The sequence below is a fragment of the Lepisosteus oculatus genome, chromosome 15 (assembly GCF_040954835.1).
Source record: "Lepisosteus oculatus isolate fLepOcu1 chromosome 15, fLepOcu1.hap2, whole genome shotgun sequence".
NCBI classification, from domain to species: domain Eukaryota; kingdom Metazoa; phylum Chordata; class Actinopteri; order Semionotiformes; family Lepisosteidae; genus Lepisosteus; species Lepisosteus oculatus.
Genome location: NC_090710.1, coordinates 28470676 through 28488902, shown reverse-complemented (window position 1 = coordinate 28488902; position 18227 = coordinate 28470676). Strand labels below are relative to the sequence as shown.

The 18227-nt window shown below is 40.5% G+C and overlaps 1 protein-coding gene across 2 annotated transcripts in view; it reads right to left on the bottom strand.

Moving 5' to 3' along the window:
• Positions 1–16628, bottom strand: part of LOC102689493 (prolactin receptor-like) — a 44887-nt gene extending 28259 nt beyond the window's left edge. The window contains exons 1-2 of one of the 2 annotated variants that reach the window (XM_069179057.1): positions 16001–16628; positions 1732–1840 (exon numbers count right to left, since the gene is read on the bottom strand). In XM_069179057.1, coding sequence (XP_069035158.1) covers positions 1732–1813 — 82 coding nt within the window. In that variant the 5' untranslated portion in view covers positions 1814–1840; positions 16001–16628. The remainder of the gene's footprint in view (positions 1–1731; positions 1841–16000) is intronic. The other variant, XM_069179058.1, reaches the window with a different exon arrangement.
• Positions 16629–18227: the final 1599 nt, after the last annotated feature.

Genomic DNA, 18227 nt, shown 5'->3' with positions numbered 1-18227 from the left:
GCATAAGCGTGTTCGCACACTTGAGGACAGCCAGGAGCTGCACAAAGTACTTTTTCATGGGACTGGTTTTCATTTGGGTCTTGGGACAGATTTTGGCCTGGGGGCATCTCCAGGCTCCACATTCCTCCCACAGTTCAAAGATACCGCTGAGATTAATTTACATCTTTAAATTGCTGCTTAGGAGTGTGTGCTCTGTGATGGCTCGACATCCCCTCCAGATACAGACCCCTCTTGCATCCAGTGCCTGCCAGGTTCCTAAGCCACTTCTACCTAAAGCAGTTACTGTAAATGAATAAATGGACATATAATCATTCATTTACATCGCCGCCCTCCAGATAGCTCAGGGTCCACATTCTTTAAAGACCTTACTTGTTATAAGACACACTTCATTAGACCGTGATGAGTCACACATTAGGCCTATTTCCACACTTCAAACCAATTAAGGTGACATCTTAATTAAGGAAACATGACAGCTGATTCAATTTTCGATTTAAAAAAATACATTGTGCTTAATGTAATATTTCTGGGTTCATTCAGCTAAACAATGCTGCCCCATCTTTGGTGAGCATAAGAAGAAATGTGTCCTTTGTATGTGCAACAAATTCACAGTGCTATGTTCAGGAAAATGACAAACTTTTTTGTAGCAGGTGCATGCACTGAAATTTTAATTGAAAAGAACATGATTGCTAAATGAATTATGCTGATTCACCTTGATCTACCGGAGGTTTACTGTGAAAGTCAGAGGTTAGTAATGCATGATCAGGTATAATGTTCTGCCACTGGAGGCAATACAGAGCGTACTTCTGCATTCTTTCCACAAGACTTCAGAAGCTGTCTTGTGCTACAGTGTCCCATTCTTCTGCTGCAGTCTGTACTCTGAAGACTATACAGTATGTCACACATCTTTCCAGCTCTTCGCAAAAAGCTTATATCTGATGAGCAGGGCATGAACTGTGGCAGCTGAGCAGTGCCCTTTCTCATTGTGCAATAAAGCTGCTGTTCCATGAGCAGGATGTGGATGCGTGTTGTCCTGCTGAGATGTTATTATGTCAGGAGGAGCCCGTAGGAAGGGCATCTGCAGCCCAGCACTTCAAATTCAAATTCAAACAGCTTTATTGACATTTATGAACTGGCAAATTACAGTGTTGCCAAAGCACATACAATCAATACTCTATCTATATGCATTTACGATACAAATACATCATAGGACATTTACATACAACATAACACACAGAACATTATTGAGAGACAGCTTCACTGCTCCTCAGGCTGTGACAGGAGGTCCCATACTGGGTTGCCAGCTGCCAATCTTTGAGGAGTCTGACCTCGGTAGAAGCAACAGCATACTGGGAATCAGAACTTTTACACAAATGTGAAGCAGAAAAATAGGAACGTTCCAAGTTTATTTATCAGTGTGAATTCAGCTGAGCAGCATTGAGCAAATCTAAATAGTGAAAGTACTTTAGGGTTATGCTTTCATTATGCACAATCACCTAATTTCCCTCAGCAATAAACAGAGCTACAGCTTCTTATTCTTAACATCATATTTAGAGATGTGTTGTGCATAAGACACCTGTTGGGGGACAGGTGGGTCTGTGTGGCTGTTCATTGCTAATAGCATTGGAACTTCCCACCATTCAGACAACGGTTCCTCTCCCGTAATTCTGGAAGGTCCCGTTTTTTTTTAATTAGGCATCAACCTCCACCCGCTTTTCATCTTTCCTTGCTTACCTTCCTCCTTCCCTCCATGTGTCTGAATCTCCTTGCCTTTGCCGGTCGAGGCCAGCTGGAGGAGCAGCAGGACGAGAATCATTCTGCACTCAGAGGTCTGGCGCCATTCCTGCGGGCGGGGAACAAACCAAGATCAGATATCGGTCAGGGCCTTTCCTTTCCCCGCCGCTGAACCTGGGCTTTTCAAAAGGACAGCAGGCCTCGCAGGCCTCAGGCTAGCTCTCACTTCTCCCCCCCGCTCGCCGGTGTTTGAGCCAGCGCGTCACAGCTTCCAGCGAGCTGGCCCGGAGACAACCAGCAGGACGAGGTGAAAATCTGTGAATTCGCACGGCTGCGGCCACAGCATCACATGCGGAGCGCTTGCACTAGTCATGGGACAAACATATGATAGTGTCCAAGACAGATGTCTATTGAGTTCTCGGTCTTAAAAAAGTGGCCTGTTAGAAGTGGGGAAAAAACAAACAAACAGATGGCATGCACAAGAACTGGGAAGGGAACAACATGCCCTCATGGAAATGAAAGTTGAGAGACAACCGACCCGTTTTCAGGGCTATTATACAGTACCAGAGGTTTTTCGTAAAATGTTCTTTACTCACTTGAAAAAGGCAGTGAAGCCCAAAGGTTCACAATAGTTAATGCCCTTTTATCGAACTGGAAATCCTTCGTGGGTATTGCCCTTTCTAGGGCTGTGCGTCCTGAAACCGCCATCTAAGTTACTAGCTCATGCAGGTGTACACGCTCACCATGCAGGTACAGCACTGTGTGCTCTACACCATGTTACACCAGCTCCATGCCTGGTGTATCACAGCCTGGGACTGTACAAGTCACCTAACAAGCGAGCTTGACCACACATCCTCACTTGGTGCAAAAGGGCAATAAATTGTCAAGGAGACATGGTGCTGCTTAAGATCGCAGTAAATAACGAACCACACTGCAGCGCCAAAGTGAAGACTTTCCTTTAACATGGTCAAGACTGGAGCAGGTCCAAGCCCCGACTCAGCCGAGAAAAGCAGCCTTGCAGGCACGACACAGCCACCTATAACAAATGCAGGTCAGGAAGCTTCATGACTGTGCGTTACTGAGCCACCTCCGTTTCGAAGACGTGAAGAGCTCCTGCTGCCAGCTGAGATTTCACCTCCTCAGGCCGATTCTTATAATGTAGGTAACGGCCGCGCCTGGAGAAGAACAGTTCAGCACACGGAAGACAAGGGGTTTCAATTGGATTGTTGTCGCTGGGCCTCACGACGAGCTGCACTGCAGGTTCAGGAAGAGAACTTCACAGGCTGGTTGTGGCAAAGCTGACACAGCGCATCTGCAGAGGACATACTGTAGCAGAAAGGAGGCATCCAGAGGCCTTCCACTTCAAATAAAAACTGTCTAAGCTCTGACTCCTGTGACAGATAAGTAGTGTTTCACAAGTGTAGCCAGGTGGATATTCGTGCACATCTCTCCTTTTATTGCTATTTCTGATTTTAACTTATACGATCTGCAGCATTTTAAACGAAATTAGAATTAAGTGGTAGTGATTTACAACGCTTTTCAAGTTCCATTTTAAGATAGGGCAGTGGGGTGTGTAAAGTCAATTTTTTTTCTTTTTTAACAGCTTTCATTTCAGTTATTATCCATGCAGATTAAAATTTAGGAAAGTCTTTTTGTTAATAATTTGAACTATGTTTCCAAAATCCATGGCAACCCAAATTTTTTTAATGAAATAAACTGAAACTGAAACAGATGTTTTGAACTTTCTAATGGACTGTTCTTCATCACATTCAGTATTAGGAATGTGGAAAATGTGAAAAAAGAAAATGCAACATGAGTCATGGAAATGTGGTCCTAGTGGGCAGTTAACTTGTGAGACTTTGAAAAAAGCGACAACAGTAATGGACACACAAGTGCACAAACAACATTTAAAAAACATGTATGCATTATTTTAATTCACAATGAAAGCTGTGACAGAATTCTAAATCAACCCATAATGCTGTAATGTTTTCTTTTACTTGAAAAAAATAAAAATGAAACTAGTTCTAATATAAAAGTGCAAAGTCGTAAGATTCACTTCCATGTTAGAGTTTATGTATAAACTTAAGATAAATTTGGACGATCTCACTAACCACACGCAACAATCCCCATACACAACAGGTTATGAACACCTACTCTACAAAGCCAGAGCTTAGAATGATCACATAATTAGTATCCAAGGTGTCTTTATTGAGTATGATATTTCCTGTAGCATATTATTTAAAAGATGTCTTTCTGTAGGCACATCATATGATGACGTCTGCTTTTCTTAAAATAGAAAAATTATATTTGGACACTGAAGGTTAAAAGATAGCAACTCCATGGAAGTTACATCCATACCATTGCACCCTGCAACACATTAACAGGCAGTAGCAATTATACAACACCAGACTTACATACAGTGTACAGCACCAAATACAGCTGTACTGAATAGCAACCAGCTCCTACTGTTCAAGTGCAGTATATCACACTATGATCATAGTTACCTATGAAGTACTATGATCACCTTAAATAAATTTCCCTTAATAACCAGTCCAGTGTGTGTAGTAATCACCTGTTGGGAGATGAATCCAAATATCAACAGCAAATTACTCACCAGATTTACATATTTTCAATTACCAAGCCAGCCATAACACTGCTGTTGATTATCTCTCTGACTTGCTGGCTTTCCACGACCCTACTCAGTTAATGTGACATGTAATTAGCATGCAAATATCATGGGATTTCTACTAATTACCATTGCAGAGGCCACAAATGTCATCTTACCCAGCTGTAAAATTATGAAAGTTCTGGATGAGCTTAATGGACCACAGACTTCATGCAGTTATTTTTTCAGAAGCATGTGCAACCAGCACTGTCCTTCACACCCTGAAACCTACTCAAGGTGAATGTGTTCCAGTGCTAACAGTCACCTGAAACCACCTGGTCACCAGGTGTGAACACAAAGTAAGTTTTCTGTTCTAATATGATCAGATGCATGCATGGAAAAAAATGAATACCTGAAAATAAAAGGGATAATGTACTGTACTTGTCATTCATAACAATTCCATGATCACAAATACACATTGCTTGACTGTAAATGTTAAATGTACTATTACAAAATGTGACTTAAAGTATAACATACTATGATCATAGTTCCCTAATGGGGTATTATGATCCCCTGTTAATTAAATTTCCCTTAATTGTCACGCCCGCCAGCCTGCCCAGACCAGCCCCCAAGAGAGCTGACCAGTGCCGGCAGCGGGCCGATGATTACAAGCGCTGCCGCACGTGTTAACTCAGCACGACACGCCCTACCATGCGGCCGGCTGCAGTATTTAAGCCGTTCAAACGCGCTTCTTCCTGCTCGGTACGGAGTCTACTCTTTGAGAGCTCTACCTGGTGGCTATTCTGTACTTCGCACGCCTCTGAATTCTGGACTTCTCTTTTGCCTCTCGACCCTTGACCTTGCCTTTCGATTCGAATTGTTTGCCTCTATTTGTACTTCCTGTTTTTCGAACCACCTTTCTCCTTTTCGACCACGATCTCGCCTGACGTTCCGGATTGTTCGCCTGCCTCGACATTACCTGCTCCTGCGTCTGCACAGGATCCCCATATCTCTTCATTGGGAATTCCTTACAATAATAACCACTTCAGTGTGTGTGTGTAGTTGAGAGATGAATCCAGAACCTTAAACTGTATTCTGCACTACCCCTGAACTTTATGACTACTTTGTATTCATTCCTTTATTTATGGTGCGCTTGCTTCTCATAGATTATTTTTGAAAATTGGGAACTTTACTGAAAAAGTAACTCTTTGACTTTACTGCACCCTGTAGCAGAAGTGACTTCAAAGATATCAAATTTTATTACTGCTTGAAATACAGCAAGATTGATGACTGTGACCGATACTTTTTAGCTGCGAAGAACAAAGCATGAATCAGTGACTGAGGTTTACATAACTATTTCATAAGGTTAGTTTTAAAACCTAAGGCAGAGAGAAAAGGCTCTAAAGTTTGAATATTTAATGTTTAGAGTGGCAATAGTGAAACATGATAATTTATGTTTTAAAAATCTTCTAAATGTGGCTTCAACACAACCTCCAGTCATGGGATGATCGCTTATAAAGATAATCAAATTTCCACAGGCAATTCTAGTTCTGTGGTAGACTGTGACATTAGCTTTGGACATATGAAGAACAAAAGACAGAATGGTTCTAAATACAGTATATCTGAGATGATGAACACTAAAGCTCTTATGTAAATCAAACATATAGAGCATATCACAAAATTGCTTTCTTTCTGTTCAAATCTTTATGAAATGAGACCACAATATCTAGTCCTAAAAGCAAAACTCTCAGATCTCCTTAATCCTTCACTTGTTAGAGACTTTGGAAAGCTGGGAATTTAGAGGAGTTCAGAAAAACATCAGTTCCATACAGAGGATTCGGTAAGAGAATTAAAAAACAGCTCAAGTACTGCAGTCCTTAAGAATGGTACAGCAGTGCTCTTGCTGGATAAGTATTTTTACAATTCACTATGGCAATGTACAGACATGAACAGCAAGCTAGGGAGACTGACAGCACAGCCCACTGAGGTTTGTGAATTATATTAATACGGCACTCCAGCAAAATGCACTAATCACTAAAAAACTGTGGTACAAGTCATTATGAAATGATGACCATGGAACATACCTGCTTCAGTGTTTCTAGCATGTCTTTTAAAATCCATTAATAATCGTAACAATTTCATACAAAAAAACATTACAGTAAAAAAAGATCATAAATCTTCCTTAAAGACTCCATTCAATCAGATTTCCACTTGAACTCAGCAGGTGAGTCGAAACAGAAGATAAACCAGTTTCCAAATGAGCCGAGCGGACATTTGTCATTGACATAGGCTATAAAATATTATTAGATTATGATTTGTACTTCAGTTCTTCTCTATAATCTGTGCGTACAAGGGTGTGTTATATAACAACTCATTTTCCACGGCTTTCGCTCTGTAAATCAAAAAAGACATTGAAAAACTGAAAGCCATCTGTAGTGACAATCAGTTATTACTCAAGTGAGGATATACAAATCTCTAGGTGATGTTCTAGTAAATAGATAAGCTCTACAGAGTTGACTGGTAAAAGTACAATTATTTAACAACAAGCAACGTGATTAACCAGTGGACCAAAGTATTGTCAGGTCAAGACCAGGGAGCCAGAAGATTGTATCCAACTGGTAATGGGCTGACAGCACTGTTACATGGTCCTCTGCCTGCCTTTAAGAAAAAGGATTGGAGGCTTTCACTGGAGATGACAACTGTTTGGTTAGAGGTGTTAAAAATGACCTTCCAGTGCCCAGAGCAATCGTGACTGGACACAGACCCAGAGGAAACAGAAAAGGCAGACCCTTATGGAAATACATTGCCACCATGTGAAAAACCAGACATCTCTACAGCGAGAGAGACTCAGCCCAGCAAAGATCCCGGCGGATCTTAACATGTGTCCATTCCAAAACCCGCAAAATGTGAAGGAAGTCTGACAAACATATGCAGTCAGATCTCCGGCTTCTGAGGAGTCAGTGGGAGCCCAGAGAGAGAATGAACACCATCGTGTGTTTGCCTGAATCAGATCTGGGAGTAGCTCATAAACTAACAATCATGGAACTGCAATAGCTGTCCATCCCAAAGGCTCTTGCACAAATACAGCAGCACAGCTAACTGTTTTTTTTTCAAAAGGAACCAATTTATTGTTTTTTATTATATACCCGTCCAGTCGGTATAGACACCAATTGTGTCTTTCATGTTGTGGGTCACCATGGCGACTGCTGTACCCACTCGGCGAGAATGAGGATGTTTTTACAGCCTCCTCTTCTCCTCTCACCCCTCAGGCCTCTCGTCTCATGCGTGGCCGCAAGGTGGGCAGTGTCCATCAGGAGGTTCAGCACAGGTCAGAGGACAGGTACATGGCCTTTGTCAGCCAGTGCAAATTAACTGTGACCTGAAGGTGCAGGGAGGTCACAATGGATTTTCCACAATGGATAACTGACCACTGATGTAAAACAGAGTCGCATTTGCTCTGTCTGGGTATACAGAGCTCAACCTGCAACGTAGCGGGTGAGCCACTCTGGAACCCTCCCAGATCAACTACTGTCACCCCAACGTATCTCCCAGGTCTTCTGTTGTTCGCACACATGAGGAGCCGGCGATATTACAGGAGAAAGTGAAGGTTTTGATATGATGACATTCTGGATGAGCAATCACATGACCATCTGTATGGGCATGCCCTCTTCGTCACGACGCGGAGGCCGAAGTGTTTCTGTTTTCTTGGATGATCAGGTTGTGCGTTGGTGTTTGCGGGGATCTGTGCGCGTGGGAATGTGTTGATCGGCCGTGTGCGACCGTCGTGGTTCTGCGCGGGCTCGTGCCCTCGCCACTCCACCCCGCCGGTTCGTCCAGCAACACCTGGGCACGAACCCGGGTCTCCGGCGTAACGCAACAGGGAAACAGCCGCATGAGCTGAAGGACTAAAGGAGACCTCCCTCGGCCCAGGCGGCTGAGGTCCCTGCTACACGCAACTAGCTCCGCTACACGTGACAGGGTACACCAGTTTATAAGATATTCTAAAACAACTGAATTTCTCGACATTTCCGTCAACACATCCAGCCTCAGAAGTTATGATATTTCTTGTGTGCTCCGAGAAGCTTCTTAATATTCCCTACTTATCCGCCATCCTACATTGCCGATACGCCGTCAGTGGAGTCTTGGAGGAAAGAAACGAGTCACATCCACTCCCCGTTTACAAGGAAGCAAGAGTCAGTCAGAAGCCTTCAGCCTGATGAGCACACAGGTCGTGCCAGGACAGTCAGTGGGGCGACTAGTTAGGTGACCTAATTTTAGCCTAATCTGTGAAAAGCTTTTGTTTCTCAGTGGGAAAGCATGAAATAAGATGGATAGATATGCATAACCTTCATTCTGGATGTCAAAGCTATTTGCTACTCAAACATATATCCCTTTGTTTCAACCCTTGTTTAAAATATGTAAGATAAAAAGGGAGATCTGCCAAGCAGTGGAGAAAAACAGTAGAATACCTCCAGTGAGCAATACTTCTTATTCCCAACATTACTATGACTATGTTGACCAAACAAATCTAATCACTCCTTAAACCTGTCCACTGTAGTGTTTATCCTGACTTTTTCTCATTGTGAGTACATTTTGTGCAGTTACTGAGCTGTGAGTGATGGCGCGCTAACACAGCAATGTACGGTCAGTGGTGAACTGTCAAGCATTTGCAGTAATGCAGGATTCTGAATGACATTTAAAACTGAACCTAATTACAAAGGGCTGCAATATATTCTACGAAGTGGAATTTACAATGTCTTATCATTATGTTTGAAGCTTATACCACTAAAACCGAAGACAGGAGTGTAAGTACCTTATCTGTCTGCTAGTACAAATTAACGTATTCAGATACCTATTAGTATTAGCAAATCTTCAGCAAGTTACACAAGTTCTAATATTTTTGATATTTTGCATTGAAACAAAATTAAGTGATTGTCACCTTGAGTGTTGCAGTGGTTACAGTGAATGGGAATATATTTTTATAGTTTCTCATTTTTAAGGCATGTACAGGATAACTTTGCAAATCACAGAAACGTTTTAGACAAGACAGACAAAACACAGAAAAAAGCACAACCTTACTAAAGTATCTTGGACATCTGCAATGGTTTTTTAACATCTAAAAACAATAATAATTTAATAGTGTCTCACATAACAAAACACCCCAAAAAATAAAGACTCATTCTTTAAGAACAAAACACAGTGACATCTGAAAATGACAGTAATCCCTCCAAAGGCCCAGTAATAAGGAGAGGAAGGGAGACAAAAAACACATTGTGCTGGCAAATATTCATGAGCTTTTCCTCTCCAAATCTTCCTCTTTCCCCAACATGAACACTGTCCATCTGGAAGACAATCCACACTCTTTATCCCTCATGTCTTCCCATCTGGATACCTTACACTGCAAACGCCAAGGCTGAGATTTCACAATCTTCTCAGGGCCTTGCTGGGCTGCGTTTGCTGGGCCCTTGGCTCCCAAGCTAAGCTTACCTCATCCGTCAGGATATTAAGATTACAGAGGATCACAATGCTCTGCCAGGCACCTCTCTAAGCTGCTATCCCAGCAGCCCAAGATGATATTAGTGCCAGCCTACACCAGTCTACCTCACCACAGGACTCAGCCCAAGGCAATCTCTGATGACATCATCAGACTTCACCAGCTTATACGTCCACACAAACACCTACTGTAGTAAATTACCCAGAGCATGCAAGCAGCGCTTTTGGCTGTGCATTACGGAGTGATTCTTTGAACTGCTTGGATGTCCTAATGCAAAGATTGAGTTTTATTTTTAATAAGAATGAGATTGTTCATTAGACACTGGTTAGAGAAAGACAAGGGCTTGATTGAACTGGATCATTTTTTTTCTTGTCTGTAAAACATCGAAATTTAAACCTGCTTAAAACTTAAAAATTAAAAAGGATGTGAAAAAAGGACAATTAAAGATTCAATATCTCTTTTAAAACCTGCTTAAACCTTAAAACTTAAAAAGGATGTGAAAAAAAGACAATTAAAGATTCAATATCTCTTTTAAAATTTGTTATGATCTAAAAATATTTAAAGATAGTGAGTTTTAGATTAATAATATTAATCACTACTAAATTCTTTCAACAAAAGAAAATGCCTTTTCTGTATTACTGTATGTGGTGTAATGACGAAAGAAAAAATCACATTTTACTGTGCTGTTACATTGAGCATATGTTACAAATTGATAATACCATCAGACCTAAAATGCTAAAAGTAACATTTTGTCCACATTTACAAACAACCAAGGGGTCACTCATGAAATGATGCTTCATTTTATATCAGATTGGCAAAATAGTTCAAAAATACAATACAAAATCGTTCTAATTCCATATGAGCATATTTATTTAATACTGAGTACAACAATTTGTTTCTTTCTATGTTACGTTTGGATTTTAGAGAATCGTTTTCACCCTTACTCAAAATCTTTTCTTCATATCCAAGGCATTAAGATAAAAATCAGATTCCCTCTTACAAATGTTTCACTCTGCATAACTGACTACTTGGTAAACGATTTTTAATGGCAGTGGAAGATAACTGTCGGCTCTCAATAAAGTGACTTTGATCTGTATGTCTGTAAGTCTGTTAACAAATTCCTGGTAAAAAAAATAATGCCGCCTTCTTTGATCCTTAGAATAAAACAAAAATCTGAACACCTGAGCCTATATCCATAATTCCTAGATCTACTTTTTAAAATGGATGCATCTGCTTACACAGTATAAAAGCCTAAAGTCTAATTACATAAAATATAAAATGATGAACTGGAATGACATCATTCACCAAAAAAAGTTCCCTTCCTGATGGTTCGGACTGTGTTCCCCACAATCCTATCTAAATGTAATTAACTTATCAAAGGTCAGTGTGACCTGTGAGCATTCATTTGTAAAAACATTAGCAGATTGTCAACTCAGCCATAAGGCAATCTAAACCACACTCAATCTTTAGAGTAATCAGCAAACTGTTCCACCTCACTATAACGTATCAGTCACAATTAGCAATAGGCATTATCTGGGTTTTGCAAAATATATAAGCTGGATCCTGCATTCAGAGCAGATGCTCTCACCTGAGAAGTCAGATATGACATTCACTCAGTTGTTGAATGAAATTATTTTTTAATTATTTGAACTGGACAGTAAATGAGTTGTCCTGAGCTTCTTTTACTTTAAAACAGTAGTCAGTAAATAATGTCTTCTGTGCACGGAAAACACAGAGGACATAATTAGTTACACAAAAAGTGAGATCTGAGGAAATGTCACCTGAAATCATTATAAAGCAAGGCTGCAACAACTTTACAAGGGTCGGCATTTCGTGACCTTTAAATACCAGTTAGACGTGAAACTCTTTTTGCTGCAAAATGGAGAAAAAAAAACATGGAAAAATGGTTGATATTTATTTCATTTCAAGATACTGTCTATTTGGCCTATCTGTCAAATGCTGATAGTTTGATTTCAATTCTCTGCAAATTGCAATTTGGCCACAGTGTCACTGTTTAGAGGTACAATTCAAAGAATTAAGAAACTAAGAGCATAACCAGCAATAAACTATTCAAGCATCCTCTGGAAAGCACAAAAGCACAAAATGTAATATAATACACAGTCACTATATGGCTCAGAGCAGCCAGCACAAAACAGGAGTAGGATTGAACCTCATTACAAGGCAAAGGTACCACTGGGAATCCAAACCCGGCATCCATTTAATACAAACTTTGATTAGCAAGTAAGATATGAAAGTTTAATTTTAATTGAATTAAACAAGAACACTGCAGAACAGAAAATAAGTGGAAGAGTTGTATCTGGACAAATACAGTACAAAAGGACTGGTCTCTAACCTCTTATCACTCTGGAGCACAGATCCAGCTGTTACAGACACAGGTTTGAGTAAAGCAGCATCGTCCTAGTATTTATTTTAAACCTCCATTTAACACACAGGATATGTTTTGCCTCCTGTTATTTAAAAAAATACTATTTAGTTGAACTCTAATCTTGAGCCATTCGAAATAAAATACTGCTAGATGATTACTTACTGTATATATGGAGGTTCTGCAGACTGGTTCCCCTATATTTTAATAATTACTTGGTTGTTTACTGTACAAAGTCCTTCTGCATCCTCACCTAGAGTGATTCTGCTGAAATGTTGGCACTTTTTGAAAATGTATCTCAAGATTGCTGTTAATAATAGCAAAAAAAAAAGTATCCATACAGTGTCAAACTGGAGGTTGTAAATGCTGATGTCAGCAGCATTACTTACAGTATTATCAGCACATCATTTCAAGTCACATGTTACAACCCTGGAGGTGGTGAAAGGTACAAATGACACAACTGCAAGAGTTAAACTGAAACAGTGAATTACCCCATTATCGATACAAAGCTCTCTTTTGTTCTAGAGGAAACAACTGTGTTATTCAAAAGACTAGTTAAAGCCCTAATTAACTTTTCTACAGTGACGTCAATTGGAAAATATCTGGACAGGATTAACTTGTAAATATTAAATTCAATTAAGCCAATGTGAAGCTGTGATTCAATTAACATTTTTCTTTATGTTTAGATCTGTCCTGCTATCACTCCATTGGCCTTGGTCAAACGAAGCTTAAAAAGCAAAGCACAGCAGATGAGGCAGCAACTACAGTACCTGTTCAAGGCTGAGATCTATGGTACATTTCTCCTTCACCTCCACTCACCTGTCATTAAGAATTCCTATCTCCCAGCGTTTAATTACAGATGAACAACAAATAGTGTTACAAGATGAGAAAGGTGTCATAAAATCGAGCTGGAAGAGGAGAGCACATTTGCTCAGAGATTCTAGTATAACTAAGTGAAGCTGTAATGATAAGACAAGTTTGCAGTGCCAATGTTAAGTCTTTCATGTAAACAGCTTCTCTGCTTGTCAATCAGAAAAGAACTGCTGTTTTCAAGTCTTTTGAAATTATTTTACTGGAAAAATAGCCGCGTATTCCACACAAAAAAGAAGAGTCTGTAATTAAAATCTTCTGGAAACACAAGCAATACATACTGTAAATGGGGTTGCAATTTCACTAAAAAAAAGCACGTTACACTGCTCTGTTAAGCTCAAAATAATCATTCCCCTAGTTTGCTAATTAGAGCACAACTGTTAGAGTATTTAATCTTTAAAATACATTTGTACTAAAGTTGCAGTGACAACCCTAATTTTTGAAAGGGTGATCGGGGAAAAGTTCACTCTCATGGAGACTCCTGGCGTTTTCATAGATTACTGTCGTATGTCAGGATGCATGATTACACACCTCAGACAGCTAACCTAAACACCAGCAGTGATCATCAATTACCAGAAGGCCTGGGAAACTGTTTTTTTACACATAGAAGACAATTATGCAATCAGATTTAGTCAGAACTCCCTGTCTCTGAGGAACCTGCACTGGATTCAAAAAGCAGTAAACCTGCAAAACTATGTTCTCTCCAGAAATCAGCCGTTTAACCCAAACAAACTTACCTCGATACATACAGGCAAAGCAATAGCCTATCTTTTCACATTTCTAGAACAATCTATCAATCTTTCAAAACTGAGCATACCTGATGAAGGCTCCAGCAGCTTACCTGGGGGGTCACCCATCCAGGTGCTGACCAGCCTCAACCTTGCTGAGCTTCAGGGGGCTGCCAGCTGAGAGCTGCAGGGTGATATGGCTACTGGATATACTATGAAACGTATTATTTAATAAAATCACTGTCATGTGTTTCAAAAATTGTACATTATATTTGGATATCTAGTGTGTATTCTCATGAGTCTTGACTGTTAGGATGATGACAGACCACATCGGATGCTACAGTGCAACTGCAGCTTCTGCACTTTACAGGTGTCCGTCACTTGTTAAGATATGGGTGCAGCAGGACCCTTTTTTGTCACGGCTGAGCTGACAAGCCTGAGGCTACGCTAATAGACTCCTGACATCAGCTTCACAAGGAGACCTCAGTGCTGCTGGCGACGATGCACTTAACAGACTGTAGTAACCCTGGTGGTACTCCTGTCCCTGCGTCATCATTTGAAGTTCACGACAGAAGTGGCACAAGGATCGTTTTTTTTTGGGGGGGGGCATATTTTTACTTTTTTATATTCTTTTTCGATTGGACGAAATCGCATTTGAATCAAACGACTCTTAGAATTAATCTTTAAAACACGCGTTTCGATTACCTTATAAACTACCAGACGGAAAGTAAATTGATTCCACGCTAAAAAGTAGAAAGGCGAAAACCATTTCGGTAGCAGAGCCGAATTGGACGTAAAAAGAACATTGCTCTACCTTAGTAAGAGTGTTTCAGGTACATCTGCCAAAAGACTTGGTTTGGTTTTAGAACACTTACATTGCTCTAAACGGACGAACAAATTAAGGCTTTTTTGTTAGGTTTCTCAAGATTTCACGACAACTGCGCACAGGGGGGAAACGGAGACACGCCGATATACTTTGAGTTTGACCAAAAAGATGTAAAAAAATTTAAAATTGTAGACAGTCCCCAAACGGTTCTCCACTCGGTAATCTGAAAACGCTAGTATAATACCAGTTTTGATGGGTTAATGATTGGTAAAGTTGCTAAACAACCCCAGATCAACTGGACACTTATTAAGGTTTTCCACAATGCCTCTTCGTTAAAACGCAAAATAAATCTACACGGTATGGATGAATCGTACATATTCTGCTTTGCCCTAATCGTATTTCCGGCAGATATGATTAAATCCCCACAAAGGGGACTTTTGTTTTATGCTATTTACTTTTCGGCGTAGAAATGAAACTTCTCTTGTTCCCAATTGTGATCTTGTCGGATTCTTTTAGTTTTTACTTAAGCTCCACACAGCAGGCACAAAGCGATACTAGAGTATTTCCACAGCTGCGGCTATTTTAAAGTTGAAACTATTCAATTATTTTCTCAGCCGGCTGTTTTCTCCGAGAGTTCCTGCGCCCCTGTCAGGCGCATCTTTCTGCGCTGCGCGAATACCTGTTGTCTTTCTCGCCCTGCTCGCCTGTAGCCTCCGGTGTAAATGTTTTTTGTCCGCGGATCTTTGCAGCTGAAGATAAATAGCATGTGTAAAAGTGGCAATAATAAATAAAACTCCAATAATAAACGCCGTTAGAGCATGTTTCGGAAATAAACCAGGTTTAATGCACCACAGATCCATGACAGATTCTAAAGAAAGAAACGCGTCCACGACTTTGACAAGTTTCAGGGTTGTATTTTCACAGTACATTTTCTAAACTGTAATAACCGATCACACAGCGTTGCAGTTTACCACCTCAATACAATGTTTTATACACGGGTTTAAAAAAACTCGAACTTATAACACATCCATACAGGTGAAAGACACACTGTTAGCCTGAGCGATTGCTGGCACTGCAGCCATGCTATGGCATCTAGCATTTATGTCAAAACTCGTCAGTATCTTAAGAAAATGCACCAATGAAAGTGCACTACCTGCGCTCCGCGTGGTCAAATGGTGTATTTGTAAAGCTATAATAAAAGAAACCCAATTCTCACTTGAGTGAATGAACAGAATATGTGTGCAAAAGATGCAAATAATTCCTTAAAAAGATGTTTTTAAAAAAGTGAAAATTACAATATTTCGTCTATCACAAGGCACAGCAGACATTAAAAATAACTTTTCAGCAATAAATGAGCTCTTACCTTACGAGCTTATGACATCGGTCTGTAACTGTCGCTTTAAAACAATATTATTAATAGTCTTTATTTCTTTCCAGCAGGAGACTTATCGGAAACCAAACTGAAAACGAGGATCGTTTCTTCCCGGCTCTTGCGCTAGATAACGCGTGCTGATGGTAAACACTGAAGAAGTTTGTGTTACCATGAGAGGCTTTTGCCCGGCATCTACAGAAACCTCTGCAGTTTTTCCACAAGCCCTGCCTTGCATGCTTTAAACATTATACAGTGCAGCATTTGTCTAAAGCCTAAAAGACGATTTGTCTTGTTCCACCTGATCGCACGTCATTTCCAAGCCCACATACTGTATCTTCAAAGCGCTGTCAGACTATGTGTTTGTGCTCCGTGCTGCAGGGCTTGTCGCGCAGAGAGGAGGAACGATCTCTATTTCTGCTCACCTTTGAGGTTTAAAGTCTTCTCATTGGTGCTTTGCGGTTAAAAACTAGTTCATTAAAAACTATGTTCGTTTTCATATTGAAAGCAAGAAAATACACAATGCGCGCACGTACAAATTGCATTTACCGCGGCAGTCTCTTCCACAGTCACCACCACTGCCACTCGCCGTTAGAGAAAAACGACGTTTACCTAAAGTTACAAATGCTCCCCGCACATGCAGTATACAACGTGTGCGAGTTCGCTGTTGGCGTGAGAATCGGAAGGCGTTTCAAAATGTGATTATACTGTAACGCATACGGCCCGACACTGCAGGTTGTGCGTTACCATGTTTTCAAGCTTTAACCTCAGCAGTAATCGGGGACTGTCTGCAGTTGTTATTTATGTACTGTACATGTTTTGGAAAATGGTGTCGAAAGCAGAGATGTGCTGGATGAATCGCGATTCACTGTTAATATAGAAGATCGATTTATATAATTACATTACTGAAAAGCAAGTCGTGTTCCTCTCTTTGGAATACGAACCAGCAACCTTCCAGCCACAGGCACAGATCCTTAGCCACAAAACCACTGCAGTCGATTACAAACACTACCCCTCTCCCATGTGTGTGTTCATATCACACACCAAAGTGCGACTATTAGATCACAGTAATGTATTCCAAATGCCACGATTTCTCATATATTTCAAGCAGTTCTCTAAAAGTGTGGTTTTCTGAAATGCTTTCATCACTGTACAGAAAAGCTCCCTCCACCAGAAAGGATGTTGTCGATAGAAAGATAGCTGGTGAGGTAACTCAGTGCTCTATGCTCTCAGATGTAGCTGGTCAAAAACGTACACATTCCTCTGTGTAAACTTGTTTATCATTCTTTTGCACAACAGCAGCCTTCTTGTGAGCAGCACTGAAAGTAATGTGATCTGGATAACATCCACTTAAAATGTACTTGATATAAAAGACATCTACTGTTGGCCCTCATGATAAAACAAATGGTTGTTTTATATTCAACTATTCTGAGAATCTCTGAGACTATAAATTTAATAGGCCTTTTTCATGGACCATGACATCTGATTTTCAATGACTTTTTTTGAGCTTGTGACATAAAGGGGCCTCTTTATTTGCTGCATAAAGGTTTGACATTGCAAGGGCAATTTGGAAAGTAAACAGAAATTTTATTATATACAAAATCAGCCAAGTCACGTTGAACTCCACTTGGCAAGTTAGCTCCCATCAGTGGTATTTGGAATTATTTTGAAATATCCACATATGCCCTTCTCCGAAATACTTTGAAACATGTGGTGAGGAGGAGAAAAATCCAGTTTTCTATATGTTCCTTTTTTCCTCATTGTACATTGTGCCAATAGTGGAGATGTGCTGATGCAAAGTGGACATACTGTAAGAGCTCTCACCGTATGTATGCTGTCTTGGGCACTACGTGACACTACATTTCTCCGCATGATGTGGCTCTGTGGCTCAGGCTCTGCACCTGTAGCTAGAAGGTTGCTGGTTCAAATCTTGCAGCTGGCAGAGGAATCCTACTCCATTGGGCCCCTGAGCAAGGCTATTAACCACACTTTCTCTGGGGGTGCTGTATAAATGTCTGACCCTAAGCTCCTCTTCTTGTCTGTGTGTCTCATGGAGAGCAAGTTGGGGTATGTGAAAAGACAAATTCCTAATACTAGAAATTGTATATGGCCAGTCAAGTGATCTGATGCCCTGCCCACAGCACTGCAGCAAAAGATAAGGAGTCAGAGTAGTTACTGACTATTCAGCAAGGTCTAAAGCTTGAACTTGAGCAGCTTTTCA